The sequence below is a fragment of the Macaca mulatta genome, chromosome 13 (assembly GCF_049350105.2).
Source record: "Macaca mulatta isolate MMU2019108-1 chromosome 13, T2T-MMU8v2.0, whole genome shotgun sequence".
Classification (NCBI taxonomy): Eukaryota; Metazoa; Chordata; class Mammalia; order Primates; family Cercopithecidae; genus Macaca; species Macaca mulatta.
The window spans coordinates 68266969-68283593 of record NC_133418.1 but is presented as its reverse complement, the minus strand read 5'-3'; the positions used below and the strand labels follow the sequence as shown (position 1 = coordinate 68283593).

Below are 16625 nucleotides of genomic sequence, written 5' to 3'. Positions count from 1 at the left end.
TATTACTGAGGTTTCCAACAAACAGTTCTTGGGGACTTTTTCTATTCATCGTTCAAGAGGAACATTTATGTGTGTCTGAAGTTTGCTGAGATGCCTGGTGAGTCAGAAGTACAGTTTGGATTTCCCTCTTTTTCTTCCTTTCAGTACTTGATTTTCACTTTTCCCTCCTCCTCACAAATTTTCATTTTCTGAAAAACCCTACACTATTACCTCTATAGAAGTTTCCAGAGTTTTCAAGGAATAAAAACTATTGACTATAGTACAGTTATAGTGAAACTTAAAGAGACTCAGTGATTCATAATTCTTCATATTCTTTTATGATTTCTATGAGTACTTACCACAGAGTAAGTAATCTATAATTTACTTCCCACACAATGTGAGTGTTAAGGTCACTCAGGAATTCTTTTTCACAAACTTGGAAGTTTAGAAAACTACAGAAAACAAAACTAAGCAAAACAGAATTCTTCAGAAAATAGGAAGTGACAGTCTTAACACTGTTTGGAATTGTTCTTCCAATTAGTGACCGGAATCTGAGTTCCACCATTTTTGAGCCCCAAAGTTGCCAGAAACAAGTTTAATGACTGAATTACTGAAGGCTTCTTATGTTTTATGAATCCGTCCTCAGAAAACACCATGTTTGGCAATTGTAGGCCTGGCGAAACACTAAGCCTTCATTAGTCTATAAATACCATTTTGATGTAGTTATTAAGTCAAAGATGATGGCTGGCCCAGAACACATTTTTCTGTATACCTACATAAAAAAAACTATATGCCGACCTGGGAAGAAAGTTAATTAATCCTGGTTCTAAAAGAGTACTTTTTCCTTTAAAATGGTTATATCGTCAGTTTATTCTTCCACAAAGATCTGGACCCTGTTTATTGTCCCCGTTATGAAATTAATAATACTATAAAATACATATTTAATGTGTTTTAAAGGAACATTTTACAATACTTAAAGTATAGCTATTGTTTTATGTAGTATCTACTTTCTGAAAGTTGGAATAGATCGTGAATTCTTGACATAGCAGCTAAATGGTGCTCTTGCCAGCTGGCTTCCAAGCGGTCATAGATCCTACCTTAGATTTCATGGGTATGATGATAAACTTTGTTACAATGGAGAGGCATTGGGATTTAGCCTTGCTATACATTAAGAAAGAATGAAAGTAGAATTCCTATATGTTTTACTCAGTTGTTAAATCCAAAAAAGGATAAGATCTGAGAGGTGCATGTTACAGAAATAATCAAATTCAGATACTAGATCTCCTTACTTGTAAAAATAACTATAAAATTTGCATTACTCATTAATGATCATCTGAGAAATAGAACTATGCAGATTGGGGTGGGAGGTGAGTATTAAGCTGTGAACCATATTATAAATTTTTGGAGATAATTCTTTTGATGATGGAAACAAATAAGACGCTACACATGGAATAATTATCAAAAGACCAATGTTCAAATTAATGTTGCTATGATGAAATTAACATTATGACCCAAGTGCAGATATATAATTGCCTCTGTTATATGTGAGAAATAGAGTATGTGTGACTTATTTGATAGGTAACTGGTGCCAATTTAATAGGTTCAGAAAAGAGTTTTGTGAGTACCAACTACTGGTCATTATTTCTTCTCTTTCTTACTTCACTTAAGACCATTGTGCCTTTTCTTTCTTCAACCTCCAAAAGTTAGAGAAGAGTGAAAATTGGACCAATACTATTCAGATATAGAGCACTAACTTCAAAAAAAATGAATTGATGAGAACTAAAATTTTATGTCCTTATTTTCAGTCTTCTAAAGTCAACCTCAACATTTAGGCACAATAATTTAAATTATTAAAATTAAAATCCACAAAATGGTGCCAAAATTATTAAAATTATTTTCTTATTTCATGGGACATAATATTCTTAGTTATAGGTCTTAGTGAAAGTTGGCAGGAGAGGAAATCATGTTCCAATAAGTTCATTTTGTTTCTGATCATTTAATAGGATTATATAGTTTGGTGATGGAAAAAGCTAAAATTAAGGACCTTTTTCTTTTCATTTCAATTATGTGATGGCTCTAGTTCTAATAAATACAAAAAAATTTTAGTTAACTTATTAATAGAAAGTTTGATAATTATGTAGATTTTCTATGTAAAATACTTATTTTAATGCAGTGATGACCTCTTAGCTGATTATATACTCTTCAATATGCAGAAATTTTGTTAAAAATTTGGTGCAGTTTCAATTTTCTGAGTATTATTGAATATGTATACCCAAATTGCACTTCTTAACAAAAGGGCATAGTGCTGCCAATTGTATTTCAAATAACTTTTGTTAAGTTCTGAAGTTATGTAGTTTATTTCTATAAAATATCCAGGTAAGACATAGTATTATTTTATGCTGCTAAAACCCATAAAATAAAGTTGTTTAAGTACCTTCAAGTTTTTTCTGTAATTTTGACTTTATCATCTACTTTTTGATAGAATTGATAATGTAGTTATATGTTTACCAGAAACTTAAATCAGGATTAGGTCTAATATATAGGACTTTAGATTGTTTTTATTTTGATTTTTTCCCTAGCTACAGGTGCATGTTACAGCTTGCCATTGTGGTCATTGTGGTTCATCTCATTAAGCTTCATGTTCTATCTGCTTTCTTGAGACTTGGGAAACAGTATTTTTCTGAGTGATTGTACCATATTGTTCCAAATATAAGGCCAGCCAGAATAGAAGGCAACCTCCAACTAGAAACAGCTCAAATATGGAGAAAGGCTGGGGGCCCAGAGCCCGGCGGGTCTTGCAGTGGTGGCAAGGGTGCCGAGGAATAGGACGATGCCTGCCCACTCTCCCGGTGAGTGAAGATGAGTCAGCTGGATGCATTTGCTTGTGCATAACCAGATGACTTCTGTTGCTAGAGAAAAAGTTATACTGGGGGGTAGAAAACAAGTTCATACACATGAAAGAAAGTTGTATGTCTAAGTCTGGGGAGGGAGGATGGGAGTAGAATTTTTCACCTCCTAAACAATTTTCTTGTTTTTTCCCCCCACATATGGGGGTGAAAGTGGAGCAACCCCATGCAGGAGAGAAGAACAAAGGTACCCTGGACATTTCATGATAAAAGGAGTTTAGGTCAGTGGTCCTGAAAATCATATGCCTCTAGACAAGCTCAGAAAAGTACTCCTTTGCCCTTTAAAATTGTCTACTGACAGAGGTGATGCATGCACTGTGTGTTCATATGTAGCTTGAAAACAAGCCACTCAATCTGGAAATCACATTGCCAGTTTTAGTAAGATTTTTCTCTTTTTAAATTCCCTCTTTGGCTCAGTAGCATATATTTTTAAATAGTTCAGTGAAATTATATTAGTCAACTGAGAGTATATGTAAATTGAACCCTCATAATTCTCCCAATATTGGTCTGATTCCACTAAGTGCATAGAAAACTAACATTTTATAGTACTAAATGAGATACAATAGAATGAGGTGCTTCATTCTGTTATTGCAATCTAGAACATTATTTAACATCTGTTGGAACTAAACTTCACCAGGCATTTGGTTACCTTTATGGCTTCACAAAAACAAAATAAAATATAAGCCTTGATCTTTCTGGTTGATTTGTAGTCCATGGCTCCCAAAGCTAGTTTGAAGTATAACTTTCATCCCTAAATGATGAATTCCGCCCCCCCCATACTCTAGGCAAGATACTATTGTAGCCCCCGCCCTTTTTTTTAAGGAAACTACTTTCATTTAAAAAAATGTGTGATTTTGAATAGATATGGCTACAACAGGACTTTGTTTACATTTAAACAATGGAAAATGGCTCAGATGATTTGGTTTAAGGATGTTGTTTACATTGATTTTTAGAAGTTCTATTAAACCCAAATGCCCTGAACGATAGAGGCCCATGCATGGTATTATTGATATGCTTATCTTTTTACCAGGTCTGGAAAGAGAACCTTTGAAGCAGAAAGGCTGGGCAGAAAAGGATTTGAAAGTAAAAACAGGAAGGAGGTAGCTCAGAGTGGGAAGGTTTATTGGCTTCTAAATTAGAGGAAATATGACTTTTAAGTCAGAGGAAATATGGCACTGCAGTGGTGGGTCCTAAACAAGAGGTTTGAAGTGAAATCTGTGTAACCTGAGAAATCTTTGGGAATTGTTCATAAGAGTGGTACCAGGAGGAAAAGAGAAGAGTATAGGACCAGCATTACTCAGGAAAGAGGAGCTTCCTTTTATAACTCCTGAGTTTTGGAACCATTTGATTCCAAAGAATCCAAAGTACAGAGGAAGAAGATGTCCAAAATGTAAGGGTGGGTGAAGGGCGTGTCCCTTAACCATCTTTAAACTTCAGATAATTTCCCTTCCATTAGATGTATTAGGCATTATTGTGTGTGGTTTGATCTGGGTTGCAAATATAGGAAAATAAATTTTATAATTTCTTTTCCCACAGGGGATTGGGGCTGTTCTAATTGACAATCCTGTTTCATCACCTGCTGTACATTTTAGTTTTAGTAGCAATGGAGGACAGAAGCAGAAGAAACCACCTAAGTGCCATATCCTACTGCTTCCTCTCCTTGTTGACTAGTGAGGCTGGGGGCAGGATCTGACTGGATTGTAGAACTCTTTGAGCAGGGAAAAGAATGTGGCCTCAGTAGGCTAGTGAGCTGGCAGGGGGAGTCTTTGAGGACATAGGAGAAATGACAGCAAGAAAGAAAGGGAGAAAGTCTTCCAAATTGCAAAAATAATAATCTGCAATAATAATAACATTAAGTTAATAATAATAAGCTTTCCCTATAAAGCATGGTTTACATGTAATCCATACCTATAATTGCTGGGTGCAGATTTCTCCTCTTATTTCTAAAATGTACATCATAAAAATTCTCTTGGCTGAGCATAATTGCTCACGCCTGTAATCCTAGCACTTTGGGAGTCTGAGGCAGGAGGATCACTTGAGGTCAGGAGTTCAAGACCAACCTGGGCAACATAGTGAGACCCTGTCTCTGTGAAAAAGATAAAATGTCACTAGGCATAATGGCACATGCCTGTAGTCCCAGATACTCAGGAGGCTGAGGTAGGAGGATTGCTTAAGTCCAGGAGTTGAAGGCTGCAGTGAACAATGATCGTTCCACTGCACTCCAGCCTGGGTGATGGAGAGATTCTGCAAATTAATGTTCCAAACTACCATTGTCTCTCTCTTTATGAATTCTCATGATACACCTTCAGTGACTCCTCTTCAGGGTATTAGATTGATAGAATCATCTTGAGTGGAGCAATTACTTATCAATTAGTCATGAAAAATTCTGTAAATAGGTTGATAGGCAGAAATTAAAATCTCAGATTCCCTAATAGTATAATGATCTATCTATGTAAAAATAGATTTGGAAAATTCCCATGTGACTGCTTTTTCTAGAAGAGTAGATAACTGATACTCTCTTTTTTTTTTTTTTTTTTTTTGCTGATCCCTTAGTCTTCCCCCAAGCACCCTTTAGAAAAAGTACAGATCCTTAGGGGAAATTTCCAGTTCTTGTACAGAAGAATGTGGCCTGCACATGTCAAATTAATCATGTACAGGTTCTAGTTTCTCACCAATTAAGTTGAAGAACCACTAAACTAAAAATATGTAATTTATATCTATTATGTTTTTCATCTTTAAAAAAGACCAGAAAAGGACAATTTTCAGTTTTTGAAGAAAATGTTGAATTTGGATAAATCTTTTTTGAAAATGCTTTATTATAGGTCTTTCCCTCAAAAAAAGGTTTTGTGAGAGACACAGTTTCTCCAACACAAGAATGTGATGTGTCTGCATATTCTGAGACATATGGAATATGGCATTTGGCTTGCTGAGTGAGCATGTTTAACTCAGCTATGGAGTAACTCATGAATTTCCTACTCTTGAGTATCTTTGAGTTTCAAAAATCATTCTTGAAATATGTTTAAGGGCCATTCCTTGGGGGTGGGGCATTTCAGAGATGGCATCTGGCAATGTATTGAGGTGGCTCTTCATTATGTTTTCTTGCTGGTCAATCAGCAAGTGTGTTCCAATGAACAGACTGATAGCATTGTAGAATAGGTTAGGAAAAAGTAACAAAATGGCTAATTCTCATTTAGTAGTGAAATTGAATACTGAATGACATTTTTGTAGTTATAAACGACTTTTGTTTTAATAACAAAGTTGTTGATTTTCTACTAAGGGTTCTTTTAGGTTGTCATCAGGGGCTGATGGGAGTAACAGTTCACCCAACTCTGCAGCTAGCTTCAGTGGACATGCCACACCTTCCCAGCAGCCTGAACCTGTGGTACATTCTCTTAAGGTAACCAATCGTGTGCAACCATTTATCCAGAGCTTCAGTTGTGTTGTGGCTTGTTCGCTGTAGTCTAGTAGTCCTCACAGTCTTGCTTGAACCATAGATATTTTATTTTTTGACTCCTTATGGTGTAACTTTTTAAATCTTAATTTTTGAAGTATGATTTTAATTGTTCTAAACTGACAATGAGTTTGAGTACTTATGGTTGAATCTCTAGTTTTATCATTTTGTTTTGAGTAATGTGATTCATATCTATCGGCATCGAAGTTGAAGTCTGTGCATGTATATCCATATTTGTAAAAAACTGTGATAGGTATTTTATGTGCAATGTTTGTAGCATGGATGTCTTCAAATATAGGGAGTTAATAGTTGGTCAGAATATGGAAGGATACCACATTATTCTTTCTTGATGCAATTGAAGTACATTATACAACTTAAATAAAGTAATGAAATAAATAAAAACTTAGTCTTTCCTCTTCTAAGTAGAAATTAGATTCTCAAACTCCAGTTAATGCCCCATTATAGAATAATAGAAAATAGATATATGGTCTTATTCAGAAAGCTACTTTACTTTTGTGTCTTTCTTCACGTTTTGCAGTGATTTCACAAAAATTTGCCTAAAATTTGTCATCTATTTTCTTTACCAATAATGAGCTTTCCAATAAGTAAAATTAATGAAAAATCAGGACCATAAGTACAACAATAGTCAATATAATAATATAAACAATATAATAATATAAACAATAAACAATATAAATATTTACCTATCTCAGAAGAAACTAACGCAGGCAATAAAAATCATCTTAAAATTGAGACGGTTTCTTGAAATTTTATCAGTTTCAGAATATGAAACACTGTCTAACAAATCTATCTATAATTTCTAACATGTAGCTTTGATCAAACGTTTCTGACCCATAAAACAGGTAGAGTGCTTCCATTCTGCTTTTACCACATGAGTTTCACAGCTCTTCTTAAAACTGTTTCAATTTCAAAATGATTTATCATCAGCCTGAAGATGCACTCCTCTTTTGGAGTGAGCCGCACTTTCTGTGGCTTGCACAAAACAAATACATAGATGAGAACTTCAGAATGTTTATTTCATTTTGAGATGATTAAGTTTTAGCAGAAGATTTTGCTCCCTCAGGATATTTTGCTTTAGCTTATACAAAATGAATTTGCTTTTCCTAAACATATACTAATGATTGATGAGGGAAGGTAGGGCAACCATGCTAGTGGCCATTGACAATGCACTTGGCATTTTCTGTCTTTGTTGGGATAATTCACAAAGTGAGCAACTGAGAGGAATTCCTGGGAAGGCACAGCCAGTGTGAGGGGGCACTGCTTTGCCTCTGGTGGCTATTGGTTTATGGACTGTTGAGTAGTCTTGTTCTCTGTGGCAGCACTTGGATGAACTTTAGCATGAATCAGGCACTAGCTATCTGAAAAGCCTTTTAGAAGTAGAAAATGGACCAGAGATTGGCTTCTATCTTGTAGTGTTATAGCATCTGCACACACTCCAACAGCAGCAGCTTCTCCTCCTATTCAAACTGTTTGAAAGCCATTTCAGCCTGTTGCCTTATTAAATGGCAATTGTTATTTGAATCAGAGCAGCATAGTGAGTCACACTGAAATCTTTTCCAGATTTCTCAATGCAGCTGTTAGTGTGGCCTAAAAGGAAGGGGAGGGCAAGGAAGAGCTCCTCAGTTTTCTCTGAATTTAGTTCTAATTTATACAATTTTATCTCTGGGAGGCTGAGGTGGGTGGATCATGAGGTCAGGAGTTCGAGACCAGCCTGGCCAACATAGTGAAACCCCGTCTCTACTAAAAATACAAAAAATTAGCCAGGTGTGGTGGTGGGCGCCTGTAATCCCAGCTACTTGGGAGGCTGAGGCAGGAGAATTCCTTGAATCTGGGAGGTAGAGGTTGCAGTGAGCCAAGATTGTGCCACTGCACTCCAGCCTGAGTGACAGTGTGAGACTCCTTCTCAAACAAACAAAATATATACATATATATAAAGAGATATATATATATTTATGTATATATTTTGAGAGAGATATATTTATATATTTGATATATATTTACATATATATTTTGATATATGTATTTATATATATTTTGATATATGTATATTTATCTCCCTCTCTTGAGATATATATATATCTCAACCAAATGTCGTTGGTTGGCAGATAAGTGATACTGAGCAACTAAAACATCTTTATTAGAAAACTGGGGCCCTTGAATATCAAATGTGTTTGCTTCCATGAGTTAACTGTGTTAGGACACAGAAATATATACAAACATCATTTTTGGGAAATGCATCTTAAAAAGATTTCAATATAAGAAAAAGAAATTGTGGCCACTTGACATGTTTTGTTTTTGAGAGCCAACTATCTAGAGCTGATTTATTTCATGAGATTTGTCTATTCTGAAAAGAATAATTAGTACAGTGGCTCAGTTTCTCACTTTCTGACAGATTTTATAGAAAATGCTAGGCTTTATAAAATCTATGGTCATGGTTTGTGGGGAAATGTAAATCACTGTAAGAAATTAGTACATTTGTAATAACACTATATTTTTCTTGTTTTAAAATTTATGATAACTATTCATTGGAACTTTACTTCATTTAGTAAAAATTAACTGATTTGAAGTACACTTCTCTAAGGTGCATTACAAATCAAATTTGTAGGTAAATGAGCTTGCTCAAGGAGCTCTTTATGTTTTCTATGAATATTCACCGAGAACAGTCAGTGATTTTCTCTAAATATGTAAAGAAGGTAAATTAACTGTAATCTGAGATATCAGGGCTCAGAAGTGGCATTTTTATAATAATAATGGCTAGAAGTTTCAAATTAATGAGAGTAGTTTGTGATTAGATTAATTATTAGAGGATTGAACTCTATTTCGATTCAGATAGTGTCTATGAACTTGACCTGAAGGTCCCACTTCATGCTTAAGTCATTTAGTTTGGCTCACTTGGTGTAAATTCTCAGGTAGCATCTTTAGATTTGACCATCAGCATTGACCATGATGACAGTAGAATCAAGTAGCTTAGCAGTGTTGCAGTTGGTGTGGATTCTGTGGGAAATTCTAGGAAGAGCATTAGTTTTTTGTATTACTTCAGCACTTTGATTTATAAACTGATATAGATAAAAACAACACAGAAAGCCAAAGTTGTTTTCTCCTTTTATAGTATAAAAAGTACCCACAAGAAAACTTTAGATATTTTTAAAGGAATATTATTTTCAACCTATTTAGGACTAATTTAGAGAAGTGGAAACATAGGGCTCTAAAATTGTTTAAAAGGCATTTTATTCCAAGACATTTTGCTTTCATGAAAAATATTTAAAGTGTTGTTCAAATATTTTCACTATAAGGAGCCAGTACTTCTCTTTGATACTATCAAAGAGCCACCTCCACATGCCTTTTCTCAGGCACTGGGAACATGTCCAGGCAAGAACTGCGAGGTCAGTAGTTCTTATGTGCATATTCCTGGGTTTTGACCAGTTTCACCTGTCGCTATCATCTTTTTTAGTCATCTTTTATGCAGGCCATGTCTACATATCATTTGGACCATTTGGCACATAGTTAATTATATTGGTCATCATTACAGTGGAGCAAGAGTTATTGACTATATCCAAATGGTTGACACAGTGAAGTTATCTTAATGACCAAAGTAAATGCATATGCTTATTTTAGACATTAATGAATTCCATTGATTATTAGTGATGCAGTGGATAGCTTTTAATGGCCATTTGAAAATCAAATAGAATAATTTCAAATAGATTTCAGAACAATCAGCTACTTAAAAAATATGTTGCCATATACTAATCCACTCTGATATGTAGACATGGAGAAAACTAAAGGTTTTACAAAGTGGAGCTCCTTGATGGTTTTATCATAACTAACAAGCTTTTTTCCATGTGAAATTTGCTTTTCTTTTTCAACAAATCCAGGTCTTGGATGTTCAGGAAACTATAGATCGTCAACAGGGTAAAGAGTATGAACATGACCTTAGTGAGACAGAAAAAGCTATAGTCAGAGAAATGTGCAATGTAAGTTTAATGTGCTTTATTGTGTATTCTGTGTTGAAAGCCACATCGTAGCTTAGCTATTGTTTTATGAGTATTTTTAAAATGCTAACCAAATGCCTTTACATTTTTATATGAAAATAAAACAAATTTCCCTTGGTTTTATATTCAGTATATTTTATTGTAGTTTTATTAACACAATCATGTTACAAAATATTCAATTAAGAGATGATCAGCCAATTCTGTATTCCAGAAGACTCTACAAACATTTCTAAATACTAAATTTACTGTCTAAAATATGTTTCTAATTTTGATAAAAATAAATGGGTTTCTATTTTATACTTCTAAGAAGTTTGTTAAAGATCAGTGTTTAAAAACCTATGATAAAGAAAATACAGCCACCTTTAGATTTACTTGTAACTATTCTTGGAAAAAATTGCCACCTTACTAGGTAATTTTGCTTAGTTCTTCATGTATCATATATGTGTGTTTCATGTCATGCAAAGTATTATCTTTAGCTTTCAGTTGTTGACTCAAACTCAGAATATAGTAAGGTAAGAAAAACAGATAAGAACCTAAAAGATAGTTAGGTGAGGCACAGTGGCTGTCACCTATAATCCCAGCACTTTGGGAAGCTGAAGAGGGAAAAATGCTTTAGCCCAGGAGTTTGAGGCTGCAATGAGCTATGGTCATACCACTCCACTCCAGCCTGGGCAATAGAATGAGACCCTGTCTCAGAAAAGAAAAAAGAGGATAGACAAATAGAAATCTATCTATGAAGTCAGAGACCACAGGAAAAAAAAAAGATGTTATTTTCATGATGCATATTCAATGCAATCATTAATATGGCTTGGATTTTACTATTAATCCCTGACTAAATTTTAATTTTTTGAGTAATATACATGGGATGTATCATTTAATCAATAATATAATTTGTGAAGTTTTAAATAGCTAAATGGAATATTGTAGAGGAAGCAAGAAATCATGGTTAAGCACTGATCATGTTAAACACTGATTTTAATTGGCTTTACATTATACTTTTATCCTCATATTCTTTTCTCTATCCTATCAGGATGTGAAATTGCTTAGAAATACCCTTCAGCTTTAAATCTATTAGGACCAGATTTTCTCAGACACTTACTCATCTACCTCCTCGAGATGTTTCTGGAATCCAGTAAATGTTACATAAGTTCCCTGGGCATTTTTTATGTGCTAGAATGAGATTTGTAGTCTCTTGCTTGCCTGTGTTGTGGCCGATTTTTCTCTTCCAACTCTTCCTACATTATTTGTTTTTCTTTCCTGCATATCTATTGTCTGTTTTCAAAAGGTCACTAGTTCTAGATGTCATCTTTCCTAAATGCACCACCATTCACCTTCTGTAGGTTTTCAACCTGTGCTTAAGATTTTCAGTTTGAATATTTCCCGCAGATAAATTTTAAAAAGCAAGCCACATACCTAGGAATGCCTGTTACTTCTCATCTATTGACTGTGGAATGAGAGAGAAAGTTCAGACAATAGGTTCAAAACTGTTGAACTAGAAGGGGCCATAGAGGTCATTCTCCAGTGTTTGTCCAAAGAATAGTATATGGACCGCCTTCATAATTCAGATCTCTGAGTTTAACATCAGACCTCAGGCGATTCAGATATGAACCCCTGGGTAAGAACCCAAACACTCTAATTCTGTATTTGAAGAAACTAAGATCCAGAAATTAAGTTACTTGCTCAAACTATTTTCTAATGAATAGTGAAGTCAGGAGTACACCAAGATTTCCTTTGAGGACCTTTCCTGAGGAACGAAAAGTGAAAAGCACGTATCTTACAGAGGGGGCCATCTCCATGGTGCTTAATGCCAGAATTTCTGCAAAAAATTCCAGGATTGTTTCTTTCCCTTTCCTTTCCTTCCTTTCAGTTTCTGGACATTAGAAAATTCGTATCTTAGTCTCAATAGAGACCCATTACTGGATTGGATTTTGATTAGTTTTATGTTGATCTTTTTGTTTGCCTGCATTTTCAAAAATGAATTGAAAGGCACCATACAGTATTATTTTTATTTTTTACTATGTAAGATACTTTCAGAAAGCCAAAAGCTTGCCCTCCTTGTTTACCTTTAAAAGTTCTCTAGGAGTGTGCTTTCTGTCTACTTTTGTCTTCGATCCCCAGAATTTGAGGAAAAAATGCAAACAAACCCAAATCTGATTCTTAAGCAATTTTATATATTTGGAAACAATCAAAAAATTTTATTGTCACCATTATTAATTATATGATCAAAAACACATAGTAAATGCCACAGAATAAAGAAAAATGCAGCTTGTAAAGCAGTTGCATGGATAAATTGTGAAACTAGTGAAAATTATGAAGGCTTGGTTTCTAGTAGAGAAATTATATGCCTTTATAATAATGTCACAGAAAAATAAAGCTTTCTCATAATATGAGATGGGTTATAAGACTCAGATAGAACTTGATAGAAGTTTTGCTGTTGTTTCTAGTATTGCTCCTAGAGATAAGATGTTGTTGACATCTACACAGCAAAAAGATTATTATTCATATTACCTTATGTGGGTTAGTATGTAGTTAGCTATTCTCTTCCCAAACTGTGCTACAGAAATTAATATACTGCCCCCTAAGAAATAGTAAATCTGTCTTTTTGTAGTAGTTGTTTTATTTTAGGTTTGTCTGTCTGGCTCTTGTAAATTCCCTGAGGACAATTGAAATACTTGATTGGTCATCTCAGTCACAGTCTCAAACACACACCTGTTATGCCTTTTTTAGTTAATAAGTCACTACTCCCGTGTCAACCTTAGTATTGTTGGTTTATTTCAAAGTTCTGCCTTCTTTAAGAGTTTCCTTTCACCACATAGTTATATCTGGGGTAAGCTCATTGCATTCTACATTTCAGTATTTGAAGAGGAGTTGCACTTTTGAGTTGTAATCATCTGGTGCTGGTGTCTGTTATCCTTGTAAGGTCCTTAAGTCTACCCTCTGCTTCTAAACCACACATTCAAAGCATTCTGGATAGATGTAATTATATTTAAGGGCTAGAAAAGGAAAGTCCATAGCATCCTTTGGCTCCTTGATTCAGTGTTTGTCTCGTGTCAATTTATTAAGAAATGAGACTTTCCTAACCCTATGTGTTATCCACATAGCTTGAGCCATCCATTGCTATGTATTAATAATTCCTTTCCAGATATTTAAGAACCCTAACTTCAGCTCCTTTTGAGTACAACAAGATATTTATCCCATGTATTGGTATATGCTGAAATATTGAGATTAATAGTTTCTTTGGCTTGGAAATGAAGGTAAACAGAACCCTATATTGTGTATTACTGTTAATGATATTGGGTTTCCCTGTAGTATCCACTTCTATTTAAAAGCAAAAACAAAACCAAACAAAAGGAACAGTTGTGAATAATTAATGAACAAACTAGTTTTATGTTAATGTTAGAGTATTGTAAAGTTTTGTGCAATCAATCAATCTGACCATAATCCCTTGCGTGAAATAGTCTGGGAGGGTATGGCTGTTACTGTGCATGTGCACATACATGCATGTGCATGTGTGTGTATTCCAATCAATGTTAGTGTATTGATACATTATTGGCAAATTCAGTAGTTTTACATTTATGCTTACATTATTCTTGGTCTCGCCTTCTGTTTCTCTGTGTGGCCCAGCTTCTAACATATTGTAATTGTATCTCTTTCAGTGATTTTGAATTTATTCTTATCATCTTCCTACATTTGGATGCTTTCTGTTTTGGAAATCCGAGAGATCATATTGCTTGGTAGCTAAGATTTGTGACAACTGATGACCCCACTCTGTAGAAAAAGCCAGAGAAATTTACTAGTGGCCCTAAGACTACCACCTCAGGACTTAAATAGCTCAATAACAAAAGCGCCTTCATTTTCCTCAGCTCATTAAATACTGATATCCTTTGTTATGGGTGTATAATATAGGAACCAGGATGATCTTGCTAAGGTGTTCTTAATTCTGGCTACACATTAGAATTACTTTTAGGGCTTTTTTAAAAAGCGCAGTCGTCCATGCCTCGCTTCTGCCAGTGAAATCAGAATCTTCGAGGATGGGGATTACTGTTTAAGGAGCTCCTCAAGTGCTTAGTGTGCAGTCAGAGTTGGGGACCACTTATGTAACTAAAGTAAGTTAATATATCATTTTAAAATTCTGACCCTGGTTACTAACAAGGTTTAGTAGTCCCAACTACTAAGTAGTTCTTTTGTTTTAAGAAGCTTGTCATCACATTTTATTTTGTATTTGAACTCATTCATGTGGATATTTTGTCTCTTGTCTTTACTTCATCTTTGCTCCTCTCTTAATTTACCCTTAAGAAACGCAAATCTCCTTGTGGAAGAGGAAAAGTAAGATACTCACTTCATCTTCTTTTTTTTTGAAGGTTGTGTGGAGGAAACTTGGAGATGCTGCAGGTTCGTGTCCTGGAATTAGGCAACATTTGTCAGGAAACCAGTACAAAGGACCAATGTGAGATGCGCTCTTTTTCAAACAGGAGACCACCACTGCCAGAAAGAGATAGAGGACAAGAAGAAGAAAAAGGAAACAGTGGGTTTCCACAAACCTGGACTCATGGAATAACATGGAGTGATTGTACATTGCACATATCTCCCCTCTAAAACCTGTAGTACAACTTCTCCCCTCAAGCTGATATTCTGTGTATCTCACCTCAATGTCCACAACAGTCAATCTCAAACAAGATAGCTTTGAAAATCTCAAAAAGAGTAGCTTTGAAAATCACCATTTTGGTACCAGTGTTTTCATTAGAACTAAGTGTTTTTATCCCCAGATATAATATCGTAATTGGGAAATCTGCATAGTTTTAAGAGTCCAGTGGAGCCTCAGTGTTCTGAATAGAGTTGACTCCTTGCACATAATGGTGGGAGTTTTCTACCATGTCATATTGAAGATATGAAGAGGTATTTTCCAGCTTCCCAAGTTTGAGAGTTGGGCATCTACCTCTTATAATTCAGTCAACCAACAAACTACTAATTCCGGATTCATAATTAATTTGGATGCAAGATAAGATTAAGTTTTTGGAGTTTGGTGTTGACTTCTGAGGTGCTAAAAAATACCACGTAAATTCTCCCTACCAGCTAGAAGGGTAGCAAGACTTTGTAGAGTGCTTATCAGAGAGTACCATTGACTTCAATTGATCAATATAAATATATCTTTTTCTTTTCATCTTAATGAGTTTCTCATAAAGACACATCTTGGGGCATACAAGCCTTCATATTCATTCAGTGGATCCATTGATGTTCATATTAACAATTTCAACTAAAAACTAGCAAACATAATTTTTCTAAGTGTTTCGAGCTGTGAGATGTCAATTTCTATAATTTAGTTTCTAGACATGCTGTATATTTAATAAACTTTATGTAAACTTTAAAATATTGCACTGCATTTATGAAAAAAGCTTTCTTTGCCTACTGCAGCAATCTAACATTTTATGAAACTGACGCATGTCCTTCATTATTGAGGCTAAAAGCTCTTGTTCAGATTGCCTGAGGTTTGAAAAAGAGGTGTGCTAGCTTTGCTTAGTTTATTTCTTATTTTTGGTATACATATACATATATATAATATTAGAATGTGTGTACTGGAAATGCTATGATAGGTATTTTGTGTTTATCCAAATGCAATGATAGTTTCTTGTATGAATGTGCAAGAGGCCTGTGACTGAATGCTACGTTTTTATGGTAGTTTAAGATTATAAAAGTAGAAATGCAACAATTCCCAGTTTTGGGATAGGTTCTACATTTCTGAGATTTGATTCATAGCAGATATTCTCTGTTGTTGTTTTAGATGGGCTCATTACACAATGAGTTAATTGTCACTAGTAGGAGACTGTGAAGGAATTTTGTTATACTTTCAAAAATGTTAACTGTGATGAAAAATCATCCCTCTATTTTCAGAAAATATTTATGTATTAATTTACTATAGAATTATCTCTCTAATTATCATAATTGGGTTACAATTTAAGCTTCCCTTTAAAAATGTTATATTTTAAAATGTTATTACTCTATAAAAGAAAATTGCTTGCTATATTTACACCGTCTTTCCTAGGAAAGCTTTCATCCTTAAATTGTTGTATTCCTATACTCTGAAGACATTTAAAATAAGCTTTTGTGCCTGCAGCAGAGCCTGCAGAAGCTAATACAAGGGACACTGGTCTTTTGACAAAATAAAGTTGTGTAAATTTTGATACTGTATTAAAACTATTTTTTTAAAGTTCTGCATAAAATTGAGTATTAAGTATATGTGTTCATCTTAGCAATGGTAATAAATTATTTAATCTCACAGTG

The 16625-nt window shown here is 34.6% G+C and overlaps 1 protein-coding gene across 5 annotated transcripts in view; it reads left to right on the top strand.

The window, feature by feature from the left end:
• Positions 1-16620, top strand: part of CCDC85A (coiled-coil domain containing 85A) — a 196635-nt gene extending 180015 nt beyond the window's left edge. For 3 of the 5 annotated variants that reach the window (XM_028831650.2, XM_028831649.2, XM_077958692.1), the window contains one exon: positions 14708-16620. In XM_028831650.2, the coding sequence (XP_028687483.1) occupies positions 14708-14757 (50 nt within the window). In that variant the 3' untranslated portion in view covers positions 14758-16620. Of the gene's footprint in view, positions 1-2693; positions 2829-6162; positions 6283-10229; positions 10329-14707 lie in introns of all 5 variants that reach the window. The other 2 variants (XM_028831645.2, XM_002808042.4) reach the window with 2 other exon arrangements.
• Positions 16621-16625: the final 5 nt, after the last annotated feature.